General features: G+C 48.6%; 1 protein-coding gene across 1 annotated transcript; it reads right to left on the bottom strand.

Moving 5' to 3' along the window:
• Window positions 1-924: 924 nt before the first annotated feature.
• On the bottom strand, window positions 925-24,419 carry LOC135901865 (solute carrier family 22 member 25-like). The gene is made up of 2 exons (XM_065431697.1): window positions 22,942-24,419; window positions 925-1,421 (listed from the first exon to the last, which is right to left on the bottom strand). Exons 1-2 carry the CDS (start codon window positions 24,373-24,375, stop codon window positions 1,059-1,061), a joined length of 1,797 nt encoding a protein of 598 aa, XP_065287769.1. The 5' UTR covers window positions 24,376-24,419; the 3' UTR covers window positions 925-1,058.
• Window positions 24,420-24,945: the final 526 nt, after the last annotated feature.

The raw sequence follows: 24,945 nt of genomic DNA, 5'->3' as shown, positions 1-24,945 counted from the left end.
AAAATTAAAGAACGCGTGGGTGTAGGGGCCGTATCGTAAAATTGGGAAACAAGTATTCGTTTACCAAAACATGGCTCTGTTTTCACTGCTGAAGTCTATGCTGTATGGTTGGTAGTTAAAAACATTATCACTCAGGAACACAAAAATGGTCATATACACTGACTGCTTAAGTACATTTAAGGCTCTGCATCTGAAATTTGAGTGTTAACCCCTGCTAGGGGATATTCTAAACATCGTTGCGCTAAACAAATACGGTATATCAATTCGTTGCTGCTGGGTCCCAAGCCATGTTGGGATACCGGGTAATCAAGCACTGACAGGTGTGCATCGATGGCAGCGTACAAAGACATAACAAACGCAGCACTTTCATATAAAGTTAGCATCCGTGCGATTAGGAAGGCCTTAACGTCAAAGTGGGAACACGAATGGGACCATTGCTCAGAGAACAAGCTACATCTTACTAAATTCGTACTTGGCGAGTAGAAGTCATGTAACCACCATTAGCGGTTCTTTGAAGTGGTTTTATAACGACTAGGGACTGGGCACACACACCTCACGCACAATTATTTACTCACGAAAGAAGGTGCACCAACATGCGAGAAATTCCAAGAACCACTAACAGTTATGCATATATTACTGACATGTGCACATATTGAAGTGCACAGACGAAACCTTTTGCGCAACGTATATAAACGACGCATACCTTTACGCCCAGCTTTAATTTTTGGAGGTGATCCGATACTCCCATTATCTAACGTGCGTAAATGTTTAGATGGCACGGGCTTTTCGCATAAAATGTACATTAATGCAGCCCTTTTCTTCCTAGATTGGATTTTAAAACTCCTCGTGTTTGACGCAGCATAGCCTTAGCGGCTTCTGTGCCACTAAACCACGTTTACCTAACGAACTGACTTGAAGCGGTAATGTCGAAAATGACATTTTATGCCTGCAACTGAAACATCAATAGCGCACCGTCAGAGCGCTGACACGGTTCTGAGTGCACAAAGTATAGAACGGTGAGTGCGAGAACAGCGCCATTGCATCAAATCGAGCAGCAGCTAGTGGAACGACGTTGTTGGCGCGATAATCGTGACCGTGGGAGGTTCCTTGTTGGCACTCGCGTCCTGGACTGGCAGCGTGTGGAAGCAAGGGTCTGGGGAGCTGCACGAGAGAGCTTCATCCTTTGGAGCCACCTCGCCACCGCCTTCCGTCCTGTCCAGGTCGAGGCGCTGTTCTGCCGAAGGGCTCTTGGCCGCCAGCTTGCTGGTGGCGGCAGCACTCTTGGCGACCGGCTGCGCCGTCGTCAGCTCTGTGGGCGCCTCGTTCTCGGTCTCCCTGATGCGGAGCAGCAGGAGCACCACGTTGAACACGACGAACACAACAAAGCCAAGCAGAGAGTCCTCTTGGGCGACGCCATAGAACTGTAAACATGAGAAACGATGGCTTAGGCAGCAGCACAGATCCGTGCGGTGTATCATATCGATAAATTTGTCTTCGTACCGTCTCAATTTTACTGCGGATACTCTGTTGCCGTGGAACGTAGGAAACATTCAGGAAGCACGTAAGTACAGGGAGGAAGTTACGTTGACTTATACGTAGGCAGTGATGAACTCGCCAGTGTCATCACCAAACTTGATGCCGCTGCTAAGGACAAGACGGTTGTTTTGCTATGTATAGATAACTCATGTCAGTGATGGTCGTAAATAATACCGCTGTGATGTACGCGAATAAAACTAATTCAATGCTGATCGCAAGTGCCTTGTCCAGCCTATGGCAGCTCTTGAGTCTGCGCGATAAGCGTAATATTCATATATTGCCAAATATTAGCGTATAGCATCTACTGACGCAAGATAAGATACTGTTCTTTGAGGCCTTCGTCCTGAAGTGTACACAATACGATAATGTTTAAGTTTTACGAAAATTTTAGAAAATCGCCCGTGGCAGGGCGATTTTCTTGTTCTTGAGCTGTATTACTCGAAATGCCGGACATTACTAGCATGGCAAATCGAAACAAATAGTCCGCTAATAAAGAAAATTAGCTAATCAACTAAGAAATTTTATAGGAAGGTAATTAGTGTTTTTTATAATTATATAAAGAATTATTTTGATTTATCTTGCAAGTAATTCTCGCCTCTCTCAATAGGCAGCTCGAGTACTAAAATTACGTTATCTACAACAGCCGACTTTTGAAAGTTCCGTAAAATTTTAAATTTGTAAGTATGCGAGTGCCAGGTAGCTGGAGAGAACCAAGACGATGTTGGCCACCGCTTCGAGCAACTAAGACTATTGTTTGTATTTCGCCTAATTACATATTCACTATTATTAAAACATAACTTCTGAAATAATACTTAATCAGAATGAAACTGATAATCAGTAAATTGTTGGTCACCACGGAAAATTCTTCATTCGTCTTTCTGTTGCTCTGTACGCGCTACATAAACGATTTTTTTTCGAGTATTCAAGAAAGCCCACATAACTAAAAAAAAGTGCGAGTCACTAGTCGCGCCGCACTTTTCCCGTGCTTCTGACTGGCCATGTGCCACTACACAAATGCCGCTCTTCAGTGGACTTCGTTCACCACAACTTGGATCGCTAGGTATGTGCCGCACTTCCATGAACCTCTTTAACACAGACTTGGGTAACTGGGTATGGGACTAAGTGTGAGCCACGAGGTTTGTGCCGTTCTTCAATAAAGTATTTTACGGCAACTTAGGTAGCTCGTATGTGTCAATGGGTATGTGCCGCATCTCGGCGAACGTCCTTTACGCCGACTCGCATCACTAGAGAGAGAGAGATAGTATTTAATGGCAGAGAGGTGGAGAGGTCGGCCTGAGTGAAATGCCTCTAGCCTGCTACTCCACGCTGGGGAAGGGGTTTGGGGAATAAGAGAGATAGGATGTGAAGAGGAAGGAAGGTGGTGGTATGGTGAATGTGATGAGGGCTGTACGGCATAATGTTTCTGTGTAATGCGTACGTGTACACTTCACAGCACAGCACAGCACAGTCATCTTCGCGGGCAGAGGTAGAAGTTACTGCAGCGTAGCGAAGAGTCTGTCTATAGCGTTCACATTGTTTGCCGCTGTTAGCGCCACTGGCGTATTTAAACCGGACAGTAGCAGCTGCAGGGCGGCGATTATTTGTCGTAGCATGGCTTTGATGACAGAGTCCGATGGTGATATCTGAGTGCACTCTCCTTGCTCGCGCTGATAGTCTGAGGCCCGTGTGCGCGGCGGTAAGCGTGGCCATACATTCGGTTCGGGCTTGCGCGGCTCGCTTGAAGCAATGTCTTCGCGAGATCTATCGATGCCGATTCAATTACCTTCTGCTGGACCTGCGGAATTGGAGCCAGGGAGCTCTCGTCTGGTCCTACAGCTTGTCCACGCCGACGACGCGCTCGTCTCCTCCGGTGTTGCACTGATGCTGCCGACTCCTTGTGGGACGTACTTGTCTTGCTCATTTGGTTCAGTATTTTTTTCTCCTTTTTCTCTTTAGGACAATCCTTGGAATTGGCCTCGTGGGGTTCATCGCAATTAGAGCATTTTATTTGTCTTACTGTGCATGACGATACGTCATGGCTGCCGGCACAGCGGAGGCATGCCGTCTTGCCTGTGCAGGCAGCGCTGACATGGCCTAGCTTTAGGCACTTGTGACATTGCAATGGTCGGGGCACATAAGGACGCACCGGGTGTCTCACGTAGCCCACCTTGACATGATCAGGTAGCGTGTCTCCCTCGAAAAGAAGCTTGACGCTTTGACGCTTTCACCGCTTTGACGCTCGTCGAGCGACCAAAGCGGTGAAAATCGATGACCTTCACTGTTGAAGACAGAAAGCTCTTCGTCGCTGATGTCAATCACGACATCGGAGATAACACCTGTCCTAGTGCGACCACTGTGCACGACGAACGACTGAACTTCTGTGTGTCCTAATATGCGCACGGTTTTCAATTTTTCTAGGGCGGCGGCCTGCGTCGCTACTTCCACTGGGACTACATTTTTCTTCGTGTTGAAACGCACTTCCTTCATTCCTTTCGGAGCCACATTACCAAGGTAGGTGTTAAGAATCTGTGTACAGAATTTAAATTCTTAGAGACGTCGAGCGGCACAAAAGCAATCCTGTAACTCGGATTAGGTGGTCCGTTGGGGCCCTGCTCACTCACGTCTTTGGTCGTCTTGCGTTACTTTCTCTTCAGTCGCTTGCCGTCCACGACGGTGTATTCGTTGTCGGAGCCCATTGGCTCGCTGTTTGAGAAACAGGAACTGGACGTCTCCATGGCTACGTTACAAGCCTTACAATATGTCCCTGCGAGACGCAGTGCGAAGAGGCGTGCTCGACGCAAGTGGTGGCGTGTCGTCTGTCATCGCTTCGGACGACTTCTCGTCCAAGAAGCAGAATTAAGTATCCGCTATGACAAAACTAGCGTAGCAAGGCTCACCAGCTATGTGTAAACAGGTATGTGCCGCTATTCAATAAACCCCCTTGACGCCAACTTCCGTGATTGGGTATGTGCGGGGTCCTTCGACTTATTAAAGGGACCCTCAAACGATTTTGGCGATTTTGTACAAACGTACTGAGTCATTAGAATAGGTCCTTCTGATCATTCATTGACGCATCTAAGTGCTCCGCGTAAAGCGTGTAGTCTATTACAAAGTTTTAGAAATGTGCATCGCTGCCAATCGCAGCACACTGCTAGGCGGAATTTTCAGCCGTCCCTACGCATATGACGTGAACCACCCAATTGACGTCAGTAGGGCGAACTATCCCATTGGCTCCCCAGGGCGCGTCATCAATAATATTTCCACCTTCATGGTGAACAAATTATGTTCGTAATAGTTGGAATGTTAATTTGTTTCTATAAAAAGAAAGTAACAGAAAGAGAATGCACAAGAATAATTTCTCACTATACTTAAGAACTTCCGGCACACATCAAGCGTCGTCTGCTTGTGGGACAATGTGCTCCATTTTGACGAGAGCTCCGCGGTCACAGTCGCTCTCAGTCTTTTCGCGAGTACTATGATTCGACTTTGTTGCGTTTTGGACTGCAAACATAGCGACGGGTAATATGTCAAGTTGCGACATCGTGTCCCTCTGCAATTGAGGCAGCAGACGAGCGGACTGGCTGCAGCGCATCGGACTGCCGCTATCCGATCGGAGCCAGGATTTGCGAGTTTGCGGCTGTCACTTTACACAGGAAGATTCGTAACGCAATAGCATTTCGCGAGTCCGGTATTAGGGTAAACGCAAGCGCAAGGGGACAGGGCCTGGCCGTTTGATCGTGTCGTTTCACGGGATGAGCAGGAGCGCAAATGTGAATGGTCTGCATGGTGCAGCCACCTGGTGGCACAGAGATCAACCACACACAGTAGCAGTAACGAAATGTATTCTTCTTTGCTGCTGGTGTAAATTTTTCCAGAAGTGTAATCGTTAACACATTGTTTTATAAATGTTTAAAATGATTTACACTTGGTTAGAGCTATATTAGCCCTTTGTTTGGCTGGTTAAGCTCTGCGCTCACAGGTGGCTGAACTGATCAGGCAGCTCGTCTACGCTAAAGTCCCTTCAACAGTCTGAGTTTATGCCTCCACCGTTGCGTCAAAACGCCCAACTCGCTCGCCTGTGGTTACCGGAATACCAGACACGTTCGGCGCTGCGACAGAATGCTCGCAACGCACGCTGCTTCGATAGCTCTCGCTTGGGGTCGACCGCCAAGCCGCTGGCGGAAAGTTTGGAGAGGCCTCGCGCGCTCGCTCCTAAAGAACCGGAAGTCGACGACACGACGTGTCATTATGACGCAGAGCCAATGATGGCGGAACTTAGCCCGAATCTCTCGGCGAGCGAGTTGAGGAGAAAATGCCTACTTATGGAGGAAGGGAGCTTGTAATCGCCCGTAGCTCTCTAATATGAGAGGTTTCGCACAAATTGTGGTGAGAATGATTAAGTTTAGCTGCACCCTACGCCTTGTTAGATATGGCGCCGTTTCCTGAGGCTACTTCGAGTTCCCCAAACCACTTCGAAACGCAGCACAGCTAATTGAGGAATGCAGAAGCAGGAAAGCACATTCCAGAGGAGCGGCCGAGCAAACAAGTTGAAGGCAACAAGTTCACGTGCCAACAAGTTCGTACGCCGCCGGGATTAGAAGGGGGCTCGGACAATGGAGCATGAGCAGCCCTCCCCTTCTCCTCGTTAGAAGAAGTGCATTGCCAGTCTGCGAGGCAAGACCGCAGAGAGCCGCCAGGTGTGACACCGCGACACGGGCGCCTACCATTGGCTGAAAGTGGCGTCATCGGAGCGGACTCTCCCATTGGTCAAACATGACGTGACTTACAGTGCTCGAAGGGCTTATAAGAAGCCTTCCAGAGATTCTGGGATATGCCCTGATTGCCTGATTCACCTCTCTCGAACTTCTTGCCGCGGGCCGCAGCGTCCGAGTTGCTGCCGGCCCGTAATGACTGTACGACTGTTAATTGACGCTCACCTCTCTTGTAAATAATGTAAAATAAATACTCCCAAGTTTGGTTTTCATCCCGAAGTCCGTCGTTCAACCCCTACATCTGGTTGGCAGCGGTAGGATCGCCTCCGAATGCATCAGCTGGTGGCAGCGCTACGGATCAACCTTCGTCGAGAGAGATCCTAAGGAACCGGAAAAAGCGAAGAAGAGAGAGCCTTCGTCGAAAGAGGTCCGAAGAAACTGGGAGTAGCGAAGAAGGAGCCAGCCTTCGACCCAGGGAGTCCGGAGGAACCGGGAACAGCGGACGAACGAACCGGATGGCAGGGTGCTGCAACCGTAAGTGAGCGCGTGGTTTTTTTCCTTATGATTCGCCAGACTCAAATGTTGTGTGTTCATTTTGATAGTTCTGGGAATCGGGAGTTTGAAGCATTGTGTGTTTGCACAAATTAATTAAGGAAAACAGTTTTAACCACCTGTCGGGGCAGCTGCCATGGATCTTAGAAGGTTGACGAGGTTAGACTTGTTGTTGGTGTGCGACGATTTGGGAGTTGAGGCGGACGAACGGATGGAAACGCCAGCTATCATAAAGGCGATTAACGATAGTGGCAATGATGACAAAAGCATTGAGCTTGCTTGGGAGGTGATACAGGAGCCACGGGAGCGTGTGCGTCGTGTACGTTTGCGAGAGCGTCGTGAACTTAAGAGTCAGAGTAAGCGTGAAGAACGCGAGAATGAACTGAAGCAGGAGCTTCAAGAACTTACTCTTAGGTGTCAGCGTCACGAACGTGAGAAGGAACGCGAACGTGGGTATCAGGAACGAAAGCTTGAGCGTGAGCAAAGTATGAGAGAGAGAAGGCAGCACTGATCAAAGAGATACAGTATTGTGATCAGTTATTGGCACAGAGACAACGGCTGTCTGAGAATTCTGTAGGTAGTACAGAGCGAAAGAATGAGGCAGCATCTAGCGGATTTTCGCCAGAAGCCGACGAGAAGAGTAGTGCCTGCGAGATTAGCTGCAGATTCATAAGTGAAGGGAAAAGGCTAGCTGCTAACGATGCCTTAGTGGCAACAGAGGCCGTTAAAGGCCGCAAGGAGAGCGACGAGGTGCTGTGCCAACAGATGACTGTAGAGACAGCTAGGCCAGCTGCGAACAAATTGGCACAGTTACCGCGTGTGTGCGTCGCTGGTAAGGTTAGCGAGGTTGCTAGCGAGGAAAAGGGTACTGTTGACGCGACAGACGCGAGCACCCATGTCAGGTGAGATCTGCGTGCAGAAGTGAAGTGCGAGCTGAGCGATGCAGTTGAGGGTAATTCTCAGGATTGCGAGCTGTGTAGCTCAAGAGAATACAACTGCATTGTTCAGGGATCGGTGCGGCTCTCCGCCAGTCTAGATGGCCTAGATAGGGATGATTCAGTTGTTAATCATTCGGACTGTGCGCGTGAGACAGCGAGCGATACCGACGGGCTGTGTGCCGATGCACAGCGTGAGCTGGGCAATGTAGTAGAGGGCAGTTCGCAAGAGTGCGAGTTGTCTAACTCGAGTAAAGCCTGCTGCATTGTTCCAGAGTCGGTTGAACTGTCCGCCAGTCGAGGCAGAAAGAGTGTAGATTTAAATGTAAAACACTCAGACTGTGCGGGTAAGAGACCGATCCGGGCCGACGAAATGTGTACCGGCCAGCACGAGGCACGAGAAGGCGACATGAAGGCGAGTGCTAAGAGAAAGCGCCGTAAAAAGAAGCGCGGTAAAGACCGAAAAACGGTAACTTATGTAGCGCCGCCAAAGATGGCCGGAAACCCAAAAGGGCAGGGCGCGAGGAAAAAGGTGCGGTCGTCAAGGACGATGTTGACGCATCCAGAATGGTCGAGCCACCGGTCAAAGGGGGACCGCGAAGAATGTTCTGCACGGACGCGGACAAAGGGCACGAGGCTGTTAAACTCCTCGTCGTTCCGTAGTTCTTTTCATAGCTTCGCGTGCAGTTCGAAGAAACGCAAGGTGGCAAGACGAGACCAGGTGGGGAGTAGCGACGCGGTCAATCGAGTTTGTGTTGAAAGCGGGGCGCGAGGACGCAAATTGGCAGGAGACCGTAACGTCTTGGGGGAGCTGATAGTGAATCAGCCCTTTTGTTGTCCCTCGGCAGCCAGAGTAGCTTTGAGACCGCGCCCACCACGAGTCCGGCTGAAAGTATGAGTCAGTCGAAAACGTTTGGAAAGGGAGGCCAAGAGCCCTTCCGTAGAAATGAAGTGTTTTGTTTTGAGCATCGGAAAGTTTTCGTGAATTGAGACTGGGATTTCTTTCAATGTGTAAAGTTTGAGCTTTGTTTATGTTTTGGTTTGAGAAGCTCGAGATTTGAAGGATGCGTTTTAAGTAAACATGTAGTCTCGCGAGATGCTCATTAATAAGTAAATAGGCTTTCTTTTTTGTGTGTGTGTGAGTAACCTGAAGGTCAAGGTTATCGTCGAAAGGCCTATGGTAAAGCGCGTGTGTTATTTAACCTTCTTTAAGTGTTTTTGATTTTTCTAAGGTTAACTGCGTAGTTTTCAGTGAGTGCATGAGTTGCACTGAGAGGCGTTCTTAGTTCCATTAGCGCGTGTCCTGTGTGGACGGAAGGAAGCAGATTTATGACTGGGTTGCTAGTGTGTGTGGAGGGCAGCCGTATTCTGACTTCTTTAGAGAGCGTGCGTGGAAAGAGTTAGTAGAAGACGCATCATTTTAAGGGTTCTGCGGAGTGTGTAAGTCGCGCGAGTTTAATTGTTCGTTTAAGTCACGTGTCCTGTAGGACTTTCAGGGAAGAAACGTGAGTAAGCGTAAATGAAAAGTTTGCCTATGACACAAGTATGCGTTCTGAATAGTGATCACAAGGCTAGCGCGCTTGTGATTACGTACTTGTGAGGTTGACCAGATTGTTCAGTGGCACCATTACGTGCGATAGGTACGCCACTGCGATAGATTGAAAACATGCTGTTCGTGTAGTTAGGCCACTTAAGTTATGTTCGGCTGTTTTCATTTGTTGTTTGCATCGTCAACGACATTTTGTTTTCCAACAACAGTGGTACTCTGGTCTTGTCGGCAATCGAGGGGAAATGGATAGCTGTTTGGAAGGGTGGTTGGAACTGCTTTGTCAAAATTGGGGAAATAAAAGATCAGGGTTCATTTTGACTCAGTAATAGCCTGGGGAGTCAGGGGTGAAGAGCCTGCGCTTAGACGTGGGGCAGCGCTGTGTTGTTTTGTTTGTTTGACGTCTGTTCTCCAGGGCCAAGGATCCCGAAGTTCGTCAAACGTGGCTCGACCCCAGTACCCTGCAGCTTCTATCAGCGTTCCTCATGGCCAGCGAATTGAGTTCACCGGCCATTCAGAACTACCGGGGCGAGGACGAGCTGTTAGATATGGCGCCGTTTCCTGAGGCTACTTCGAGTTCCCCAAACCACTTCGAAACGCAGCACAGCTAATTGAGGAATGCAGAAGCAGGAAAGCACATTCCAGAGGAGCGGCCGAGCAAACAAGTTGAAGGCAACAAGTTCACGTACCAACAAGTTCGTACGCCGCCGGGATTAGAAGGGGGCTCGGACAATGGAGCATGAGCAGCCCTCCCCTTCTCCTCGTTAGAAGAAGTGCATTGCCAGTCTGCGAGGCAAGACCGCAGAGAGCCGCCAGGTGTGACACCGCGACACGGGCGCCTACCATTGGCTGAAAGTGGCGTCATCGGAGCGGACTCTCCCATTGGTCAAACATGACGTGACTTACAGTGCTCGAAGGGCTTATAAGAAGCCTTCCAGAGATTCTGGGATATGCCCTGATTCCCTGATTCACCTCTCTCGAACTTCTTGCCGCGGGCCGCAGCGTCCGAGTTGCTGCCGGCCCGTAATGACTGTACGACTGTTAATTGACGCTCACCTCTCTTGTAAATAATGTAAAATAAATACTCCCAAGTTTGGTTTTCATCTCGAAGTCCGTCCTCCAACCCCTACAGCCTCTACAAAATTTTTCCGAGCCGCTTCAGGGGCCCTTCAAGGCGAAAGCCGTAAGTGGCTCATACCCCCGACGAACATGAGAAAAGCGCGTCGTCTGGTCCAATGGCGCAAGAAGAATCGTCATCAGTTATGACTCATGGGTACCCCCCCCCCCCCAAGAAAGCAAAAAATGCAATGGCGCATCCCACTCGTAATGCAGTGACTACAAGCACTCAGCAAAGTGAATCGTACATTGAATTGCATACATTCATTGGAATAACGCACACCACGTACAGAAACGTGGCATGTAGTCGAGTGGTAGAAAAAAAGAACACATGATCTTTTCAATGGCTTTTACCCCCTGGGGTAAGCAATGGCTCAATTCCCCTTAATACGGAGGCGACAAGCGCTTCAGCAAAGTGACGCGTTAGTACATACATTCATTGAAATCGCCCATACAACATACAACAGCACACGTTTCAATACCCTGCCGAGAGAGAGAGAGAGAATAAACTTTATTCAAATACCCCGGTCCGGGTTCGCCCGCTTTGTTCTAGTTGTCTGCCAAGCCGAGCGTCGTGATGAGCTCGATCATGGCACGTACGTAGTCGGAGGAGGAGTCCGCCGGCCACTCCTCAATTGTCGTAGGTCTACGGGTGGGTGAGAGTGGATGCAACATAAAGTCGAAGAGAAACGTCTCTGGCGCGAGTCTGGCCCCGACATACGAACGCGTGAAACCGGCGCCTAAGACGCCGAACTGCGAAAGCAGCAACGCGACGATGCAAGACGTCGAATTACCAAGTGTGCAGCAGGCTTTCGCCTTCGCGTGTTACAGGAGCGTAATATGCTGTTGAGTTTTTATGCGAAGCATATTACGAGGGCTCTACCCAGCTCCTCAGGCGCGGCGGTGTCGCCATGAAACCACGTGACACCGTGACGTCACGACAGAGGAGAAGTGGCTTTGGCTCAACTCTTGCAAGACGGGCTGGGTGGGAATCGAACCAGGGTCTCCGGAGTGTGGGACGGAGACGCTACCACTGAGCCACGAGTACAACGCTTCAAAGCGGTACAAAAGCGCCTCTAGTGAATGCGGTGTTGCCTTAGAAACGCGCTGTTTCTAAGGCGTGCGTCTCTTGCTCAGGCGCACATTTCGTTGCCGCGCCGAACGCTGCTTTGCTCGACGCTCACCGCGTCCAATGCGGGGCGCGTAGTCGCTGCCCTGTAGCCCATTGTCTTACACCCCTTGGCGGGTCGACGGGAACGCTGTCGCGTTCCACTCTTGAAGGCGAAGAAGTAATGCATGAGTTGTTTCTTCGTCTAGCCGAACCAAATATAGCCAAGCAACAGCAGTTCACCAGGCTAAACAGTGGTTCAACAACTAAAATAAAGGCTAGTATGCTTCGCATCCTGGGCTTAACCTTACCTAAGCCACAGCCATTTTTTATTTGAAACTTGGAGGTAAGATCGGGTGGGTCCCTCGCTGGAAATTAGCCGAGGCTAATTGGAAATGCTATAAAGATTTAAAGAATCCACCTACATATTACGAGATTTTTTAAGTAAATTTAGTATAGATCATGCCGTATCATATTTTACCGCTTTTATCATTGACGCAGCAGCAAAGTTCATCCCTCAAAGAAGTGGCACTTCATTGAAAAGAGGGGTCCCCTGGTGGAATGACGATTGTAGGGAGGCACGGAGGAGACAAATGAAAGCTTGAGACAAACCAGGTGAATGCCCTACGGCCAAAAATTTCTTAGAATTTAAACAGGTTAAACCTCAGGGAAAAAGAACGCGAAGACAGGCAATGAGGGCAAGCTGGCAGAGGTTTCTTTCAGGTATAAATTCATATACTCAAGCGGCGAAAGTATGGGACGGGCTTAGAAGGCTAAAGGGACAAGAAATTCATCCGTTGCTCCTAGTGAACAATGAAAGGAACAGCTTGAAAGATCAAGCTGAAGCTATTGGGGAACATTTTGAGCGCGTTTTCAGTTCTAATTATTATTCCGAGGTATTTCCAAAGCTCAAACAAATAGCAGAACGCGAGGACATTGACCGCGAATGTAGACAGAACGAACCCTATAACCTGCCTTTTAACGTTGCCGAGTTGACAGCCTCCTTGGCTGCTAGTCAGATGTCTGCATCTGGATCGGACATGATCATGTACGACATGCTTAAACATCTCCACAGCGATACTCAAATAACGCTGCTCGCACTTTTCAGTGCTATATGAGCGGCCGGGTACCTTCCTACTGCACGAAAAGTATCCCTTGTCGTTCCGAGTCTGAAACAAGGCCCCCCAGTTACCGCCCAATCGCCCTCACAAGTTGCATATGCAAACTTTCTGAAAAAGAAATTATAAACCGTCGCCTTTTACACTTCCTTGAGTATACAAACTTCTTGATCCATATGAGTGCGGTTTTAGAGGAGGGTCTAAAACCGACCATATGGTGCGCATTGAAGCAAAAATTCGCGACGCCTAGGTAGATAAACAAGCCTTTTCTTTTTCCGTGTTTCTCGATATGGAAAAAGCGTACGATACAATTTGGCTTTACGGAATCCTGTGCAACCTGTCCGCGCTGGGCATCCGTGGCAATATGTTAAAGATTATAGAAAGCTACCTTCACAACCGTACATTCGGGTTGAAAATAGGTAATGCACTGTCGCGTGCATTTATACGGGAATCTGGTGTACCCCAGGGATGCGTACTCAGCTGCACACTCTTTATCGTTAAAATGAACACACTCTATGCCTCATTACGAGCGGCTATATTTATTTTGCACAATGTGCCTAAGTGGGCAGACCAAAGTGTATTTAAAGTGAACCCCCACAAAAGTTGTTGTGTTCTTTTTACAAGAAAGAGCGGCCTGGTTCCAGATCTGTGCGTGGAACCGTGTGGACAAGAAAAATATATAGGTGTAATACTTGACTCTAAGCTTACTTTCATCTCGCACATAAAATACCTCAAGGCGAGATGTCTAAAAACAATGAACTTACTGAAAATACTATCTCACACAACATGGGGTAGTAGCAGGAAATGAATAATTAATATTTACAAGAGCCTCATTGAATCATGGTTAGACTATGGTGACACAGTATACAACGCTGACGCCCCGAGCGCACTAAAGATGTTGGATTTCGTCCACCATCTGGGCACCCTCCTGGCCACAGACGCCTTCAGAACAGGCCCCATTGAAAGCTTATACGTATAATCGAATGAGTGGTCACTCCATCTGCAAAGATCATACATCAGCTTCAGATATTTCCTTAAAGTGCATTCTAATCTTGAACATCCGTGTTATAAAACCATTAACGACTGAACGTGCACTGCTCTTTTCCATAATCCATCCGCTGTGAGACAGCCTTTTTCAGTGTGTATGAGGGAGCTTAGCGTGGAAATGGATGTCCCACTCTTTGAACACCACTTAATGCCTCCAGCGAAGCAGCAACCGTCTTGGGAGTGGCAGGTGATTCAATTTATTTCGTAAGAGTTACAAAATACGCACCAGAGCTAGAAATTCGGATGCATTTCCATGAACCCCAATGGTAGTACTCTTGTTCAGAATTCTACATCGATGCATCAAAGAGTCACGTGCTGGCGTCTCTTACGTGGCTGTTTGTCCCTCTTTCTCTGAATCAGGTGTATTGAACCCCCATACAAGTATCTTTACTGCAGAGGCCTATGCAGTACTGTCTGCGGTTAAACACGCAAATAAATTAAGCTGGAGAAAGCAATAATCTTCACGGATTAGCTAAGTGTTGTAAAAGCACTAATGTCCTTTAAAAAACACAAAAATCCTGTTTTCATTGATCTTTACTCTTACTTGTGAAATATTTATTCATCTCGTAGACGTGTGAGAATATGCTGCGTTCCTGGCCATAGATGCATCGAGGGTAATATGCTAGCTGACCAAATGGCCACATCAATTACATCGCAAGCTATAGATCCTACCGCATCTATTCCTACCACTGACCTCAAGCCTTTTTGGCGAACGAAACTGCTCAGCTACTGGCAGCGCTTGTAGGACATTGAAACGAATAATAAGTTTCACCTGATTAAGCCATAGTTAGGTTTCTGGCCCTCCGTTACAAAAACACGAATAACTGATGTCTTATTATGTCGACTGGGATTAGGACACACATATGGAACTCACAATTTTCTATTGACTGGCAATGAACCTTTAGTAGATGTGGTGAGAGGCTCACCGTCCTCCACGCTCTTGTGGAGTGTCGCGAAGCCGAAAGGGAAAGAAGGAAACATCCTCTAGCATACCGCTATTGTCTCCCTCTCCATCCTGCTACGTTTATTGGTAAAGAACCCCTTTTTACCACGAAAGTTGTCGTACGTTTCTTGAACGATGTCGTCTTGCATGTTAATAGCCCAATAGTTTCGTAGCGCGTCCTTTTTCCAGAGGATGCTGCTGTGATAGTATTCCCTGTACAGCGCACGCCTTCAGGTCCTTGCGCTTCTAGAGCTCTTTTACGGCAGTAGTGCGTTTCGTAATTCTTAGCTTGCGACCAATTTTAGCACATTGCAATTCTTCACAATGTATCTTTCGCGTCCTTGGCACGCTTCGTTGTCATTGTCATAGTTTTATTGCATGTACCTTTCACGCACTTTGCCACGACCTTTTCATAGGCCTCTTTACAGCTTTGTCATACCCACTGCTTGTATTTATCACTTCACTTTGAACTCATTACTATTGGCCTGGTGCTCCTTGGTCGTACTTGGCCCTTGCGCCACAGGACGCTATATTCATCATCATTAGGATCGGGTGGTATGGTCCAGATGAAAATCTTGGGGAAAATCAGGGATTTTTTTTGTCTGGCAGCCCAAAGTTTTGAATTTTTCTGCTGAACTTTTACGAACGTTCAACACAAGCAATGATATCCTTCTACACAAAGCTTTTCTATTTAGTCAAGCAAAATACTCACAACATGTAAAGGCGAATACAGCTGCTACAAAAACACGTGAAGAACTCATCTCTACAAATAATCTTTGTCAGGCAATAATGTTACAGTTAGCAGAAACGAAGCATTTTAATGCATTAGCATTCTTAGGATGCTTCATGAAATTTCCGGGGGCTATATATTCATCTATGTTGGTACCTAATTGTTTTACCGCCAGGCTGGGTCACTGTGTTAACCATATGGCCGAATGGTGAGAGCATCGGGCTGGTGTTCTGAGGAAACAGGGTTTGAAACCTACATTTGAACTCACTTAGTCACTCATTGCCTTTCAACATGTACGTAGGTGCCACTCTTCAACGGAGCCTTTTCCCGCCGATACTCTTTAACTGTTAAAACTCCCCTGCGCGTGCCAGGGGAGTATAAGATCGGCTGTCCGCTATCGCGGACAGCCAATTTTTTATGCGAACACCCCCTGGCACGCTTCGGCCTCCGTGGCCCCAACCCACGGGCCGCCCTGCTTCCCGCTTTGATCCCCCCGCTACCGCTTGGGTGGCCCGGAGAACCTGCGCCGCCTGCTTTAATATAACCTCAGGTGCTCTCCTGAGCCTCCGTTTGCCGGTTACATGTGCCCTCCTGTCGCAGTGCTTGTAAGAAATCCGATCTATCGTCGCGACGAAAAAAACAACCCGCGACTTATAGAACACCAGTCAGAACATTGCCCCTTGAGACACAGTGACCACCAAGCGGTGTCCGCACCCACTGACTCACCGCGTGGGCAGGCAGCGGTGGAGCGCTCAACCGCACTCCGCAATGCCGGCATGTCTAGGGGACAAACGAATACAACGTGCGCTAAGAAACCTCCTCCGTAGTGCCAAGACTGTGTCATATATTCAAAGAGTAAAAGCCACCAGATTTTCTCTCTCGCGCCCGCTCTTACTCGCGCTTACGCAGAGACGTCGAGCGCCCTCAAAAGCACCATGCCCCGCTGTACCTACAAGCAATTGTAAAAATGCATCCCGGGTGGGCTCCCCCTCTCCTCCTTCCCTCAGAGTTTTGCGCGCGACAGAAGACGGCGCGCTTCGTTCCCACTTTCCTCGCTTGCGTGCGCGAGATTAACCCGCGATCGTCGGTGGACAAGAACGGCACCGCGAGCGGCGCTGCTTCGCCGGCGATGAGAGCGCCGCATGTGGGGCAAAATTCAACTAGTGGGTGGTACGCCTCTCCCATCTCTCGTTCGCACCGTCTTTATTGCCTCTTGCACTGCGCGTGTTTGGGCACGTTTCGTATCGCGCGCGGTGTGTGCCTACGTGCGTGTGCGTGGACGATTTATTCCGAAGGACGATGTGCAGTCTGTTTCACGCTTAGGGGAAAACTCGGAGCGCATTGCATCGCGATGCGGCGAGCACTTGAGTCAGGCGGCGGCAGCAGCTCGCGCAGGCGCAGGTGCTCGAGGGGCGGGGTCTTGAACGGCGTCGTCTCCTACGGCGGAGTGCGCTGGCCGCATTGTCGGGAAGCGTTCTACTGTCAGTTGCAGTGCGCCGATCTCATCGTTACTGCGTCAAATGAGCCGGTATCTTTTACTAAGCGTTGTGCGACGCCCGCTCACACGCCTTAAAGGTAAGTTCATCGCTGAAAGGTGCAGGGCAGTCATAGACAACGTACTGACTCCATACATTCTTGACGGCCCGTTCCTGGGAGGCGACCATATATTCAACACGATAGGCCGCCGATCCACACTGCTCGTGTTGTGGAGGAACTGCTGGAAGAGCGCGCCGTCAATATCTTGGATTGGCCGCCTCATTCCCCGGGTGCCTACATCATTTAAAATGTCTGGGGTTCGTTGAAAGTATCGCTGGCGCACCATCCCATCTATCGGTCGCCCGAGGATAGGCTTCGATCCACCATCGTCAGCGACTGAGACATGCTACGAATGAACACATCCCTGATCAAGTCACTCTACACTTCACTGCCTTCCAGGATGAGCGCTGTCATCGCTGCCGCTGGGGTCATGACAAGGTACTAACTGAAGTTCGGATCTGGACGTGTCCAATTCCCCACCGGCGGGCAGGGTCTGTCTGGTGTAGTGAATGATTGTCGATAAAAATCACTTCCAGCTCATTGTCTTAACTTAAAACAAAAAAAAAACATTCATTTAATCGTATCCGTTTCTTTCATCGTGTTCGACCCCCATAGTTATCATTGTTGAGTGCTTTGTTTTCCTTTCGAGTCAAATAAAGACTGAGCAAGTTGCGCGCACATCTTGCTGCGTCTTGTCGCTGCTTATTACGGTAGCACACAAAGTGAAGAAATATACATGCACGCGCTCACTACCCCGGCTTTTCGAAAGAACAAACGAAGCATGCTGTCAAAAGAAGTTTGTGGAACTCCATTATCGCCAATGAAGGCTCAGAGTTTGGCGTCGCACAACGTTTAGTAAAGAATGTCAGCTCAGTTCCCGCAGTACCGATGAAATCGGTGCACTGCCCCTGACAGTAGCACGCTTCCCGACAATGCGGCCAGCGCGCGCCGCTGTAGCAGCCGACGCAGATCACGACTCCGCCCCTCGAGCGTCTGCGCCGCCTGCTCGAGCTGCTGCCGCCGCACGACTCCATTGCCTGCCGCATCGCGATGCAATATGTTCCCAGTTTTCCCCTAAGTGTGAAAAAGACTGTACACGCTTCTATTTGCTTTCAAGAAGATCGGTACGCTTGACGATTATTTTTATGGCTGCAATGCGGCGAAAGCGCAGCGTCTGCTTAGCCATATGTGATGCTGAGCAGGTAATTGGAATCGACATCGTATGTGCCGCCGGAAAAATCGCCGGCACATGCGATGCGGCACATACGAGCTAAAGTCATTTTTGCAGTTTTTCACAAAATGTTTGCTACAAATCTGTGTTGTCTCTGATGGGGACAACGGAATTCCATCGACACGGTGCGGAAATAAACAAAATATATCGCTGCATAGCACAAGTACGACATGCGCACACAACTTTAACTAGTACGTCCACTACAATATAGATTAGAGGCAGCAATGTAAATAGCTGGGCCATTTTTAACCGTGCTCAAGAGGCGGAAGTTGAAAGTATTTGTAATCATTTGTGCTTCAGCAGTGCCGGCGCGACCAAGACGCGGGCGTGTATCGTCCAGTTACTCGATCGATCGGTGCAGTGGTGATGCAGGAATGAACTCCAGTCATGTTCAATGCATCGTGTACATATTCAATTTCCAGGCACGCGTGAACTTCGGCCACTGCTAGCGCATACAACAGAAGTGGTTTACATTCTTGGGCAGGGCCGACACAAACGAAACACGAGAAAGAAGACAAGACAAGCGCTGGTCGAACAGCTGAAAGTTTTTGTATGAATAAAAGGATTATATACCGAGTACTAATTATTAAATTCATGTGGGTTACATATAAAAACCGTCATACATTCAGGAGTGATCAATGAACGAGCTCGCTTCGTTTGGCAGTTGTTTACTTCGTTCGGCGCACCGCCCTAATCCGTGTCTGTCGTCTGCTTTTTTCGTACCATTTTCTTGTGAACCGGCAGAATTTCACTGGTGGCATCAACCATTTCGTGTTTACGTTGCTGTCGTGACAGTTAACAACACAATATTAATTTCCAGTCATCCGAAGAGGCGCCGTCGCAAACAAGAGATGTTTTCGCGCGCAGCGCGAACTGAACGCGGGCGCGATCGTGAAGGGAAGCGGCGGCGGAAACCCACACCCGTTAGAGATGAAATTGTGCCGCCAGGGGAGAAACGAGCGCTGGCGTCTAGGTTGAAACTTGACCTGCGGACGTCCATAGGGCGCGCGGCGGCTTTATGACCCCTGGAATTCACAGGGAACCTCACTGCGATGGCGATGCCTACGGCAGGAATGCGACTGGCGTGTCCATATAGTTACTGTCGCAATAAAAAAACAGAAGGCAAGCAGAGCTTACTTTTGGGCTGTATACTGCAGTCGCGATGATCGCAATTCGTTGCGACAATTACCTGAACGAAGAGTGCGCAAAAAGAAAGAAAATAAAGCAGTTTTCTCCGGTTTTAAAGCTTTTCTTCTGGCGTGCATTTTCCGCCGGTTCCGGTTGAACAAAGCAAAGCGGGAAGGCCATGTGGCAGTGCCTACCACGTTTTCCCTGAAGTTAGAGTTCCCTCGCGACGTATAGCGAACATGTTCAAGTGGAAACGTCCGGAGTTTGACTGTGTGTTACGGCGCTGTTGGTGGTACAAAAATTCCAGGTGCGAAATTTCCACTTCGCCGGGACATGGTACAGGAAAAGGACAAAAATGAAAAACTCCGAATAATTTTACGAATGAAGAATTTTCAATAGCGTATTAAGAAAGGCTAAGAAATATCACTGACACAATCATCATCATCCTCAACCTATTTCATATCCACTACAGGACGAAGGCCTTTCCCAGGGATCTCTCAATTACCCCTGACCTGCGCCAACCGGCTCCGACTTGCGGAAACCAATTTCCTAATTTCATTACCGTACGTAGTTTTCTGCGGCCTTCGACTGCGCTTCATTTCTCTTGGCATCCATTCTGTAGCTCTATAGAGCTACCGGTGGACTTTTTAATGTCCACCGGTTATCTAACCTGCGCATAATTACATGGCCTGCCCAGCGCCATTTTGCTGTCTTAATGACTATTAGAATATCGTCTATAGCCGTTTGCTCTCTGATTCAAACCACTCTCTTCCTGTCTCTTAACGTTAGGCCTAACATTTTTCGTTCAATGGCTGTTTGCACGGTCCTTAACTTGTTCTCGAGTTTCTTTGTCAACCTCCAGGTTTCTGCCCAATATGTTAGCACCGGTAGAATGCACTGATTGTGCACCTTTCTTTTCAATGGTAGCAGTATAATCTTCCAGTCAGGATGTGGCAATGTCTGCCGTATGCACACCAACATATTTTTATTCTTTTATAAATTGCCTTCTCATGATCAGGGTCCCTTGGGTGCACTTGACCTAGGTGAACGTACGCCTTCACAGACTCTAGAGGTTTACTGGCGATCCAGAACTCTTGTTCCCTTGCCACGCTATTGATCGTTATATTTGTTTTCTGCATATTAATCGTCAACCCCACTCTTACACTCTCTCTGTTAAGGTCTTCCCTCAGTTGTTGTAACTCGTCCCCAGTGTTGCTGAGCAGGAGGATGTCATCTGCAAACCGAAAGTCGCTGAGATATTCGTCAGTGATGCTCACTCCTAGGCCTTCCATGTTTAATAGCTTGAATACTTCTTTGAAGCATGCAGTGAATAGCATTGGACAGCTTATGTCTTCTTGCCTGACCCCTTTCTTTATCGGTATCTTTCTACTTGTGGAGAATCAATGTAGCTGTGGAACCTTCGCAGATATTTTCCAAGATATTCACCTAGGCCTCCTGTACTCCTCGATTACATAATGCCTCTGTGACTGCTGGTATGTCTATTGAATCAAATGTCTTTTCTTAATGTATGAAAGCCATATAAAGAGGTTGAGTCTTTTCTGCAGATTTATCGATCATCTGATTGATGACATGGATGTGAACGATTGTAGAGAATACGACTGTCAAAATACGGCTCTGCTGATATTCAAGTATCTTGTTCCTTATAGTACACAGAAGCTAAGCTTTTGCACTTGATTGTAAGTCCACATGGCGGGTGACCACGGCAGTGGTTCTGACAAAATGGCCAGTGAGGCACGAAATACGCGCGCATTTGCCGAGGAATGCTGTTTACGTCAAGAGGAGGCTTTAGCTCAGGCCGAACTCCGATACCGCCTATTCAAATTCATGTAAAACGCAGAAACGCTTTTATCTGATAACCGCTGGACCGAGTTTAAGGAAGTTTGTTGCATCTGATTTAGAAAGTTAAACTCTAGTGACTGTTGGAAGCAAGATTTTGATTAGGGTCTGCAGTTTCTTAATGTCATTTTCGAAAATTGGTAGCTTTGAAAATAATAGAAGCAAGAAGTTTGCAGATCCATAGTTTTACACCTAAATAGGAAACTCAGTTGTGTAAACTACATCCGTTAGATCGTCCAAAGTGGACAAATTTTATCCGTCAATTTATGCCTTATGCCAATTTGTTACATGGCTTACAAAGGTGTGGTAAAAGTTCTACTCACATAGTAGTGGTTTATTTTAGAGCCATGAATAATATGTTAATTTTATTCGCTTTAGATGTACTATTACGTGACATTTACAGAATTGTGCAATTCTGTTTCATTACTGAGTTGGAGATTTGTAAACTTCATTGTTTCGCTCCCTACAAATTGGCAATATTTGACCATGTATTCAATAGAAAATTGAGGACCCAAATATAAAAAGAAATTGCAACCACCAATCGACATATTATAACTTCTTTCAAGTACAACAAATCTGATGAAATCTGGTGCAGTGGTTGCCGAGAAAAACGATTTCTCCTTCCCCATAATATGAGGCTCGGAGCTAAGACTTCCTGTAAAACTAAGAGTCAAGAAGTCATGGGACACTTAGTTATCTCTGCGTAGAAGAATGCGAAAGCATTGCGACCACCGCGCATAATTAGACATGCCACAAAGCAAGGCCGTGGGTTCGACTCCCCCAAAGGCCGAGTGTGCGACTCTCAAGAAAGGTAATGGGCTTGAGTGCCTTAATTAACCCTACCTTAATTCACTGTGCCTTAGTTAACAACAAATGATGTGGTTTCGACTCCCACCGAGGATCGTGAGTTGGAGTTCCTTAATTAACTACATCCTAATTAACTGTACCCTAATTAAGCTTGCCTTAACACCAAACATCGTGGGCTCGACTCCGGCCAATGGCCGTCGGCTCGACTACCACTAAAGGTCGTGGGCTTGAGTGCCCTAATGAACTGTCTTAACTGTGCCTCGATTAACTTCGCCTTAATAGCAGAGGCAGTGGAGGTTTGGTGCCTTTCTGTACTATCGTGTGGTCACACCGCCAAAGCCGAATTTTGCGTCTCATGAGCCATTTATCGCTTTGACATTAATAGACAGTTTCAGAGTAGCGTTTGTCGCGTTAAGTACGTTAAACGTAAGCCCCTTTGCAGGATGTTACGGTGGCGAACCTTCAACACATTTAGTTTTTCGTACGCCAACGCAGACGTAATAAAGACGTTAAAGAACAAGGCCCCGTTTGGTGTTTCATGCCAAACGTATCCAAGCCAAGACAGTTCATTATTAGCAAACATCCCATTGTTGCTATGCAGAGGCGTCTCGTTCGGCCTCGGATGCCGGAATCGCGGAACGATTTTATAAATTGGACGCGCTATGCGCTCATACCTAACGTTCCAGTTCAAGTTCCAGTAGGTACTGGTGGTAAACGAGAGTGACAGCGTAGCCATCACTACAACTCACGTTGAAGCGGAAGCCACGGGTACCGCATTATTTTTCCCTATTCATACGAAGCAACCGTCGTTGCGATTCACTAGCAGAATGGGTTCATGCGCCTTACGGAGCTACTGGTCGTGTCTCTATATGGAGCTTGCCCGTCTGTACTACGCGCACAGTGAGCGTATTCATAGACGTGACAGCTCGCTGTGCGCGAAGCTAGCACAAGTGATCAGAACTAAGGTCATCTAAGCGTCCAATTTTCTTGCGTCACGCCCAGCGTCATGTGAAAAGGAAAAAAAGAAACGGTACTTAACGCTTTCCAGCACGGCGGCAATTGCGGCTCCGATTCGGCCGCACGCGTATGTCGTGCAGACAAACACGCCTCGTATCGGTGTGGGGAAAAGCTCGAGCACGTATATGTAGTTCACCATCATTCCGGTCACGGAGAAGGCCCGGGCGAACACCAGGAAGACGCGGCCCTGCATCTCTTGTCTAATCCGAAACATCAGCGAAGCGAGGCAGCTACAACACGCCAGCGCCGAAAGGTTCACGCTCACCATGAGGAGCCTCGAGACATGGTTGAAGACGAGCAAATAGAGGAGGAACGCCGCCGTCGTTGCAACTAGCGACACCGGGCCGCCCCACGCCCGAGTTAGTGCCGTGGTCGGTGTGAGCGCGTAATACGCGAAGGTGGCCGCGAACGAGCTCGCGAAGACAGTGGTGGCACGGCGCCGAACGAGGTCGATGCGTAGCACAGCCAATACCGTGACTTTGCGAGAGACCACCTTGGAGCTTGCCGTGCTCGTCAGCCTTTTAAGTGCGGCAGCTGCGTCGGCCGGCTTACCGAAGCCGTTGGTTTTAATAGCTGCTGCGACTGCCGCCTCGGCCCGGTCGAACTGCTTGGTGGCTACCAGCCACCGGGGGCTTTCCACCGCGAGCAGAAAGAACAGCGGCGCAAGTGCCGTGGGCGAGCCCATAACCATCTGAAGCTGCATCCAGTTGAGCCGGCTGTCGTGTAGCAGAAGGAAGAGAAGCACGCAGGGCCCGAACGCCAGCAATGCGGCCATACTGAGACGGCGGGTTCTGCAGCTGTGCGGGCACACCTCGAAAAATATCACGTTTATGACAACAAACAGGGTGCTCGCGGCGCCATACAGTACGAAACGCACGGCCAAGTAAATCGCGTACGAATCCGCGAATTGCAGTGCGCAGCCTGCGAGAAGGAGCATTGTGGTCGCGGCGTTGACAACGGGCTTCCTGCCGAAGTGGTCCGCGACGTAGCCAGCGGCGGTCGTTGCAAGCGCGGCACCGAACAGGTGCGCCGCCTTGGCAGCGTGGAGCAACCATGCTCGGTGGCACACCAGATCCCATCGGCTCACGATGGTCGAGGCGGCACGATCTGCGCTGTAGTACCACGAGTCACAGGCGATCGTGTCTGCGGTACTGTTCAACGCTTCGTACATACGGCAGGAACTTGGCTGCCCGTTGGCGTTCTGCGGTATGCCAACGTTCCTCCATGCCACGTCAGTGAGGTTGTCAAGATACGCGGGAGGTCTGCACCAGTGGTCGACCGGAAACGAGATGAGCGCGAACGCCAGGGTGTGAGAGTGCAGGATAGCGAGGGAGATCACGCATAGAAGCATGGCCTTGCCCTGGAAGAAGCCGTCACCAACCACATCGGCGCAGTCAAAGTAGTCGCTCGTCTCAGCGTCCACAAGTAGATACCGGCGCCACAGGCTGGATTCCATGCCGGAAGATTCTTCGTTCTCGACGCACTAAAGATGACGACGAAATTGATTCTTATTATTAGCGCATGCCCCACTAAGGCGGATAGGCAAACAACCAGGCGGCAGGAGGAGGCTTAAAACAAATGTTTATCCTAACTATAAGAAGGATTCTAACAAAAACAAAAGAAAAACGCACTAATAAAGATCGAATAAACAGGAGCAGTGGGCGATTCAGCAGTCAGATTAACTGAAACAAGATACTGAATGAGGCAAAAAAGAATGAGATGGAAAGCTTTTTAAAAAATATTTACGGAATGACTTTGACACTAATCAATAGGCAACAGAGAGGAAAGGTAAAGGTCAAAATATTACGGGCGAGAGCTAGCTGTCAGTGCTATTGTGATTAGCACAGATGAAGTGTAGCAACAAACCGTATTGCTACCACCAAATGATTAAGGTATGAGGCATGCATGTACTGTAGCCGTGCTCCTTTCTCGCGCTTGTCTTTGGGCAGGCTGTGCCATCTAGCGGCAACGCTCGCGCTTCTCGCATGTCTGGAGATATATACGGACAAGATTGTCTGAAGATATG

This window comes from Dermacentor albipictus, chromosome 2 (assembly GCF_038994185.2).
Source record: "Dermacentor albipictus isolate Rhodes 1998 colony chromosome 2, USDA_Dalb.pri_finalv2, whole genome shotgun sequence".
NCBI classification, from domain to species: Eukaryota; Metazoa; Arthropoda; class Arachnida; order Ixodida; family Ixodidae; genus Dermacentor; species Dermacentor albipictus.
The sequence above is the reverse complement of the archived record's forward strand: the minus strand, read 5'-3'. Positions and strand labels throughout refer to the sequence as shown.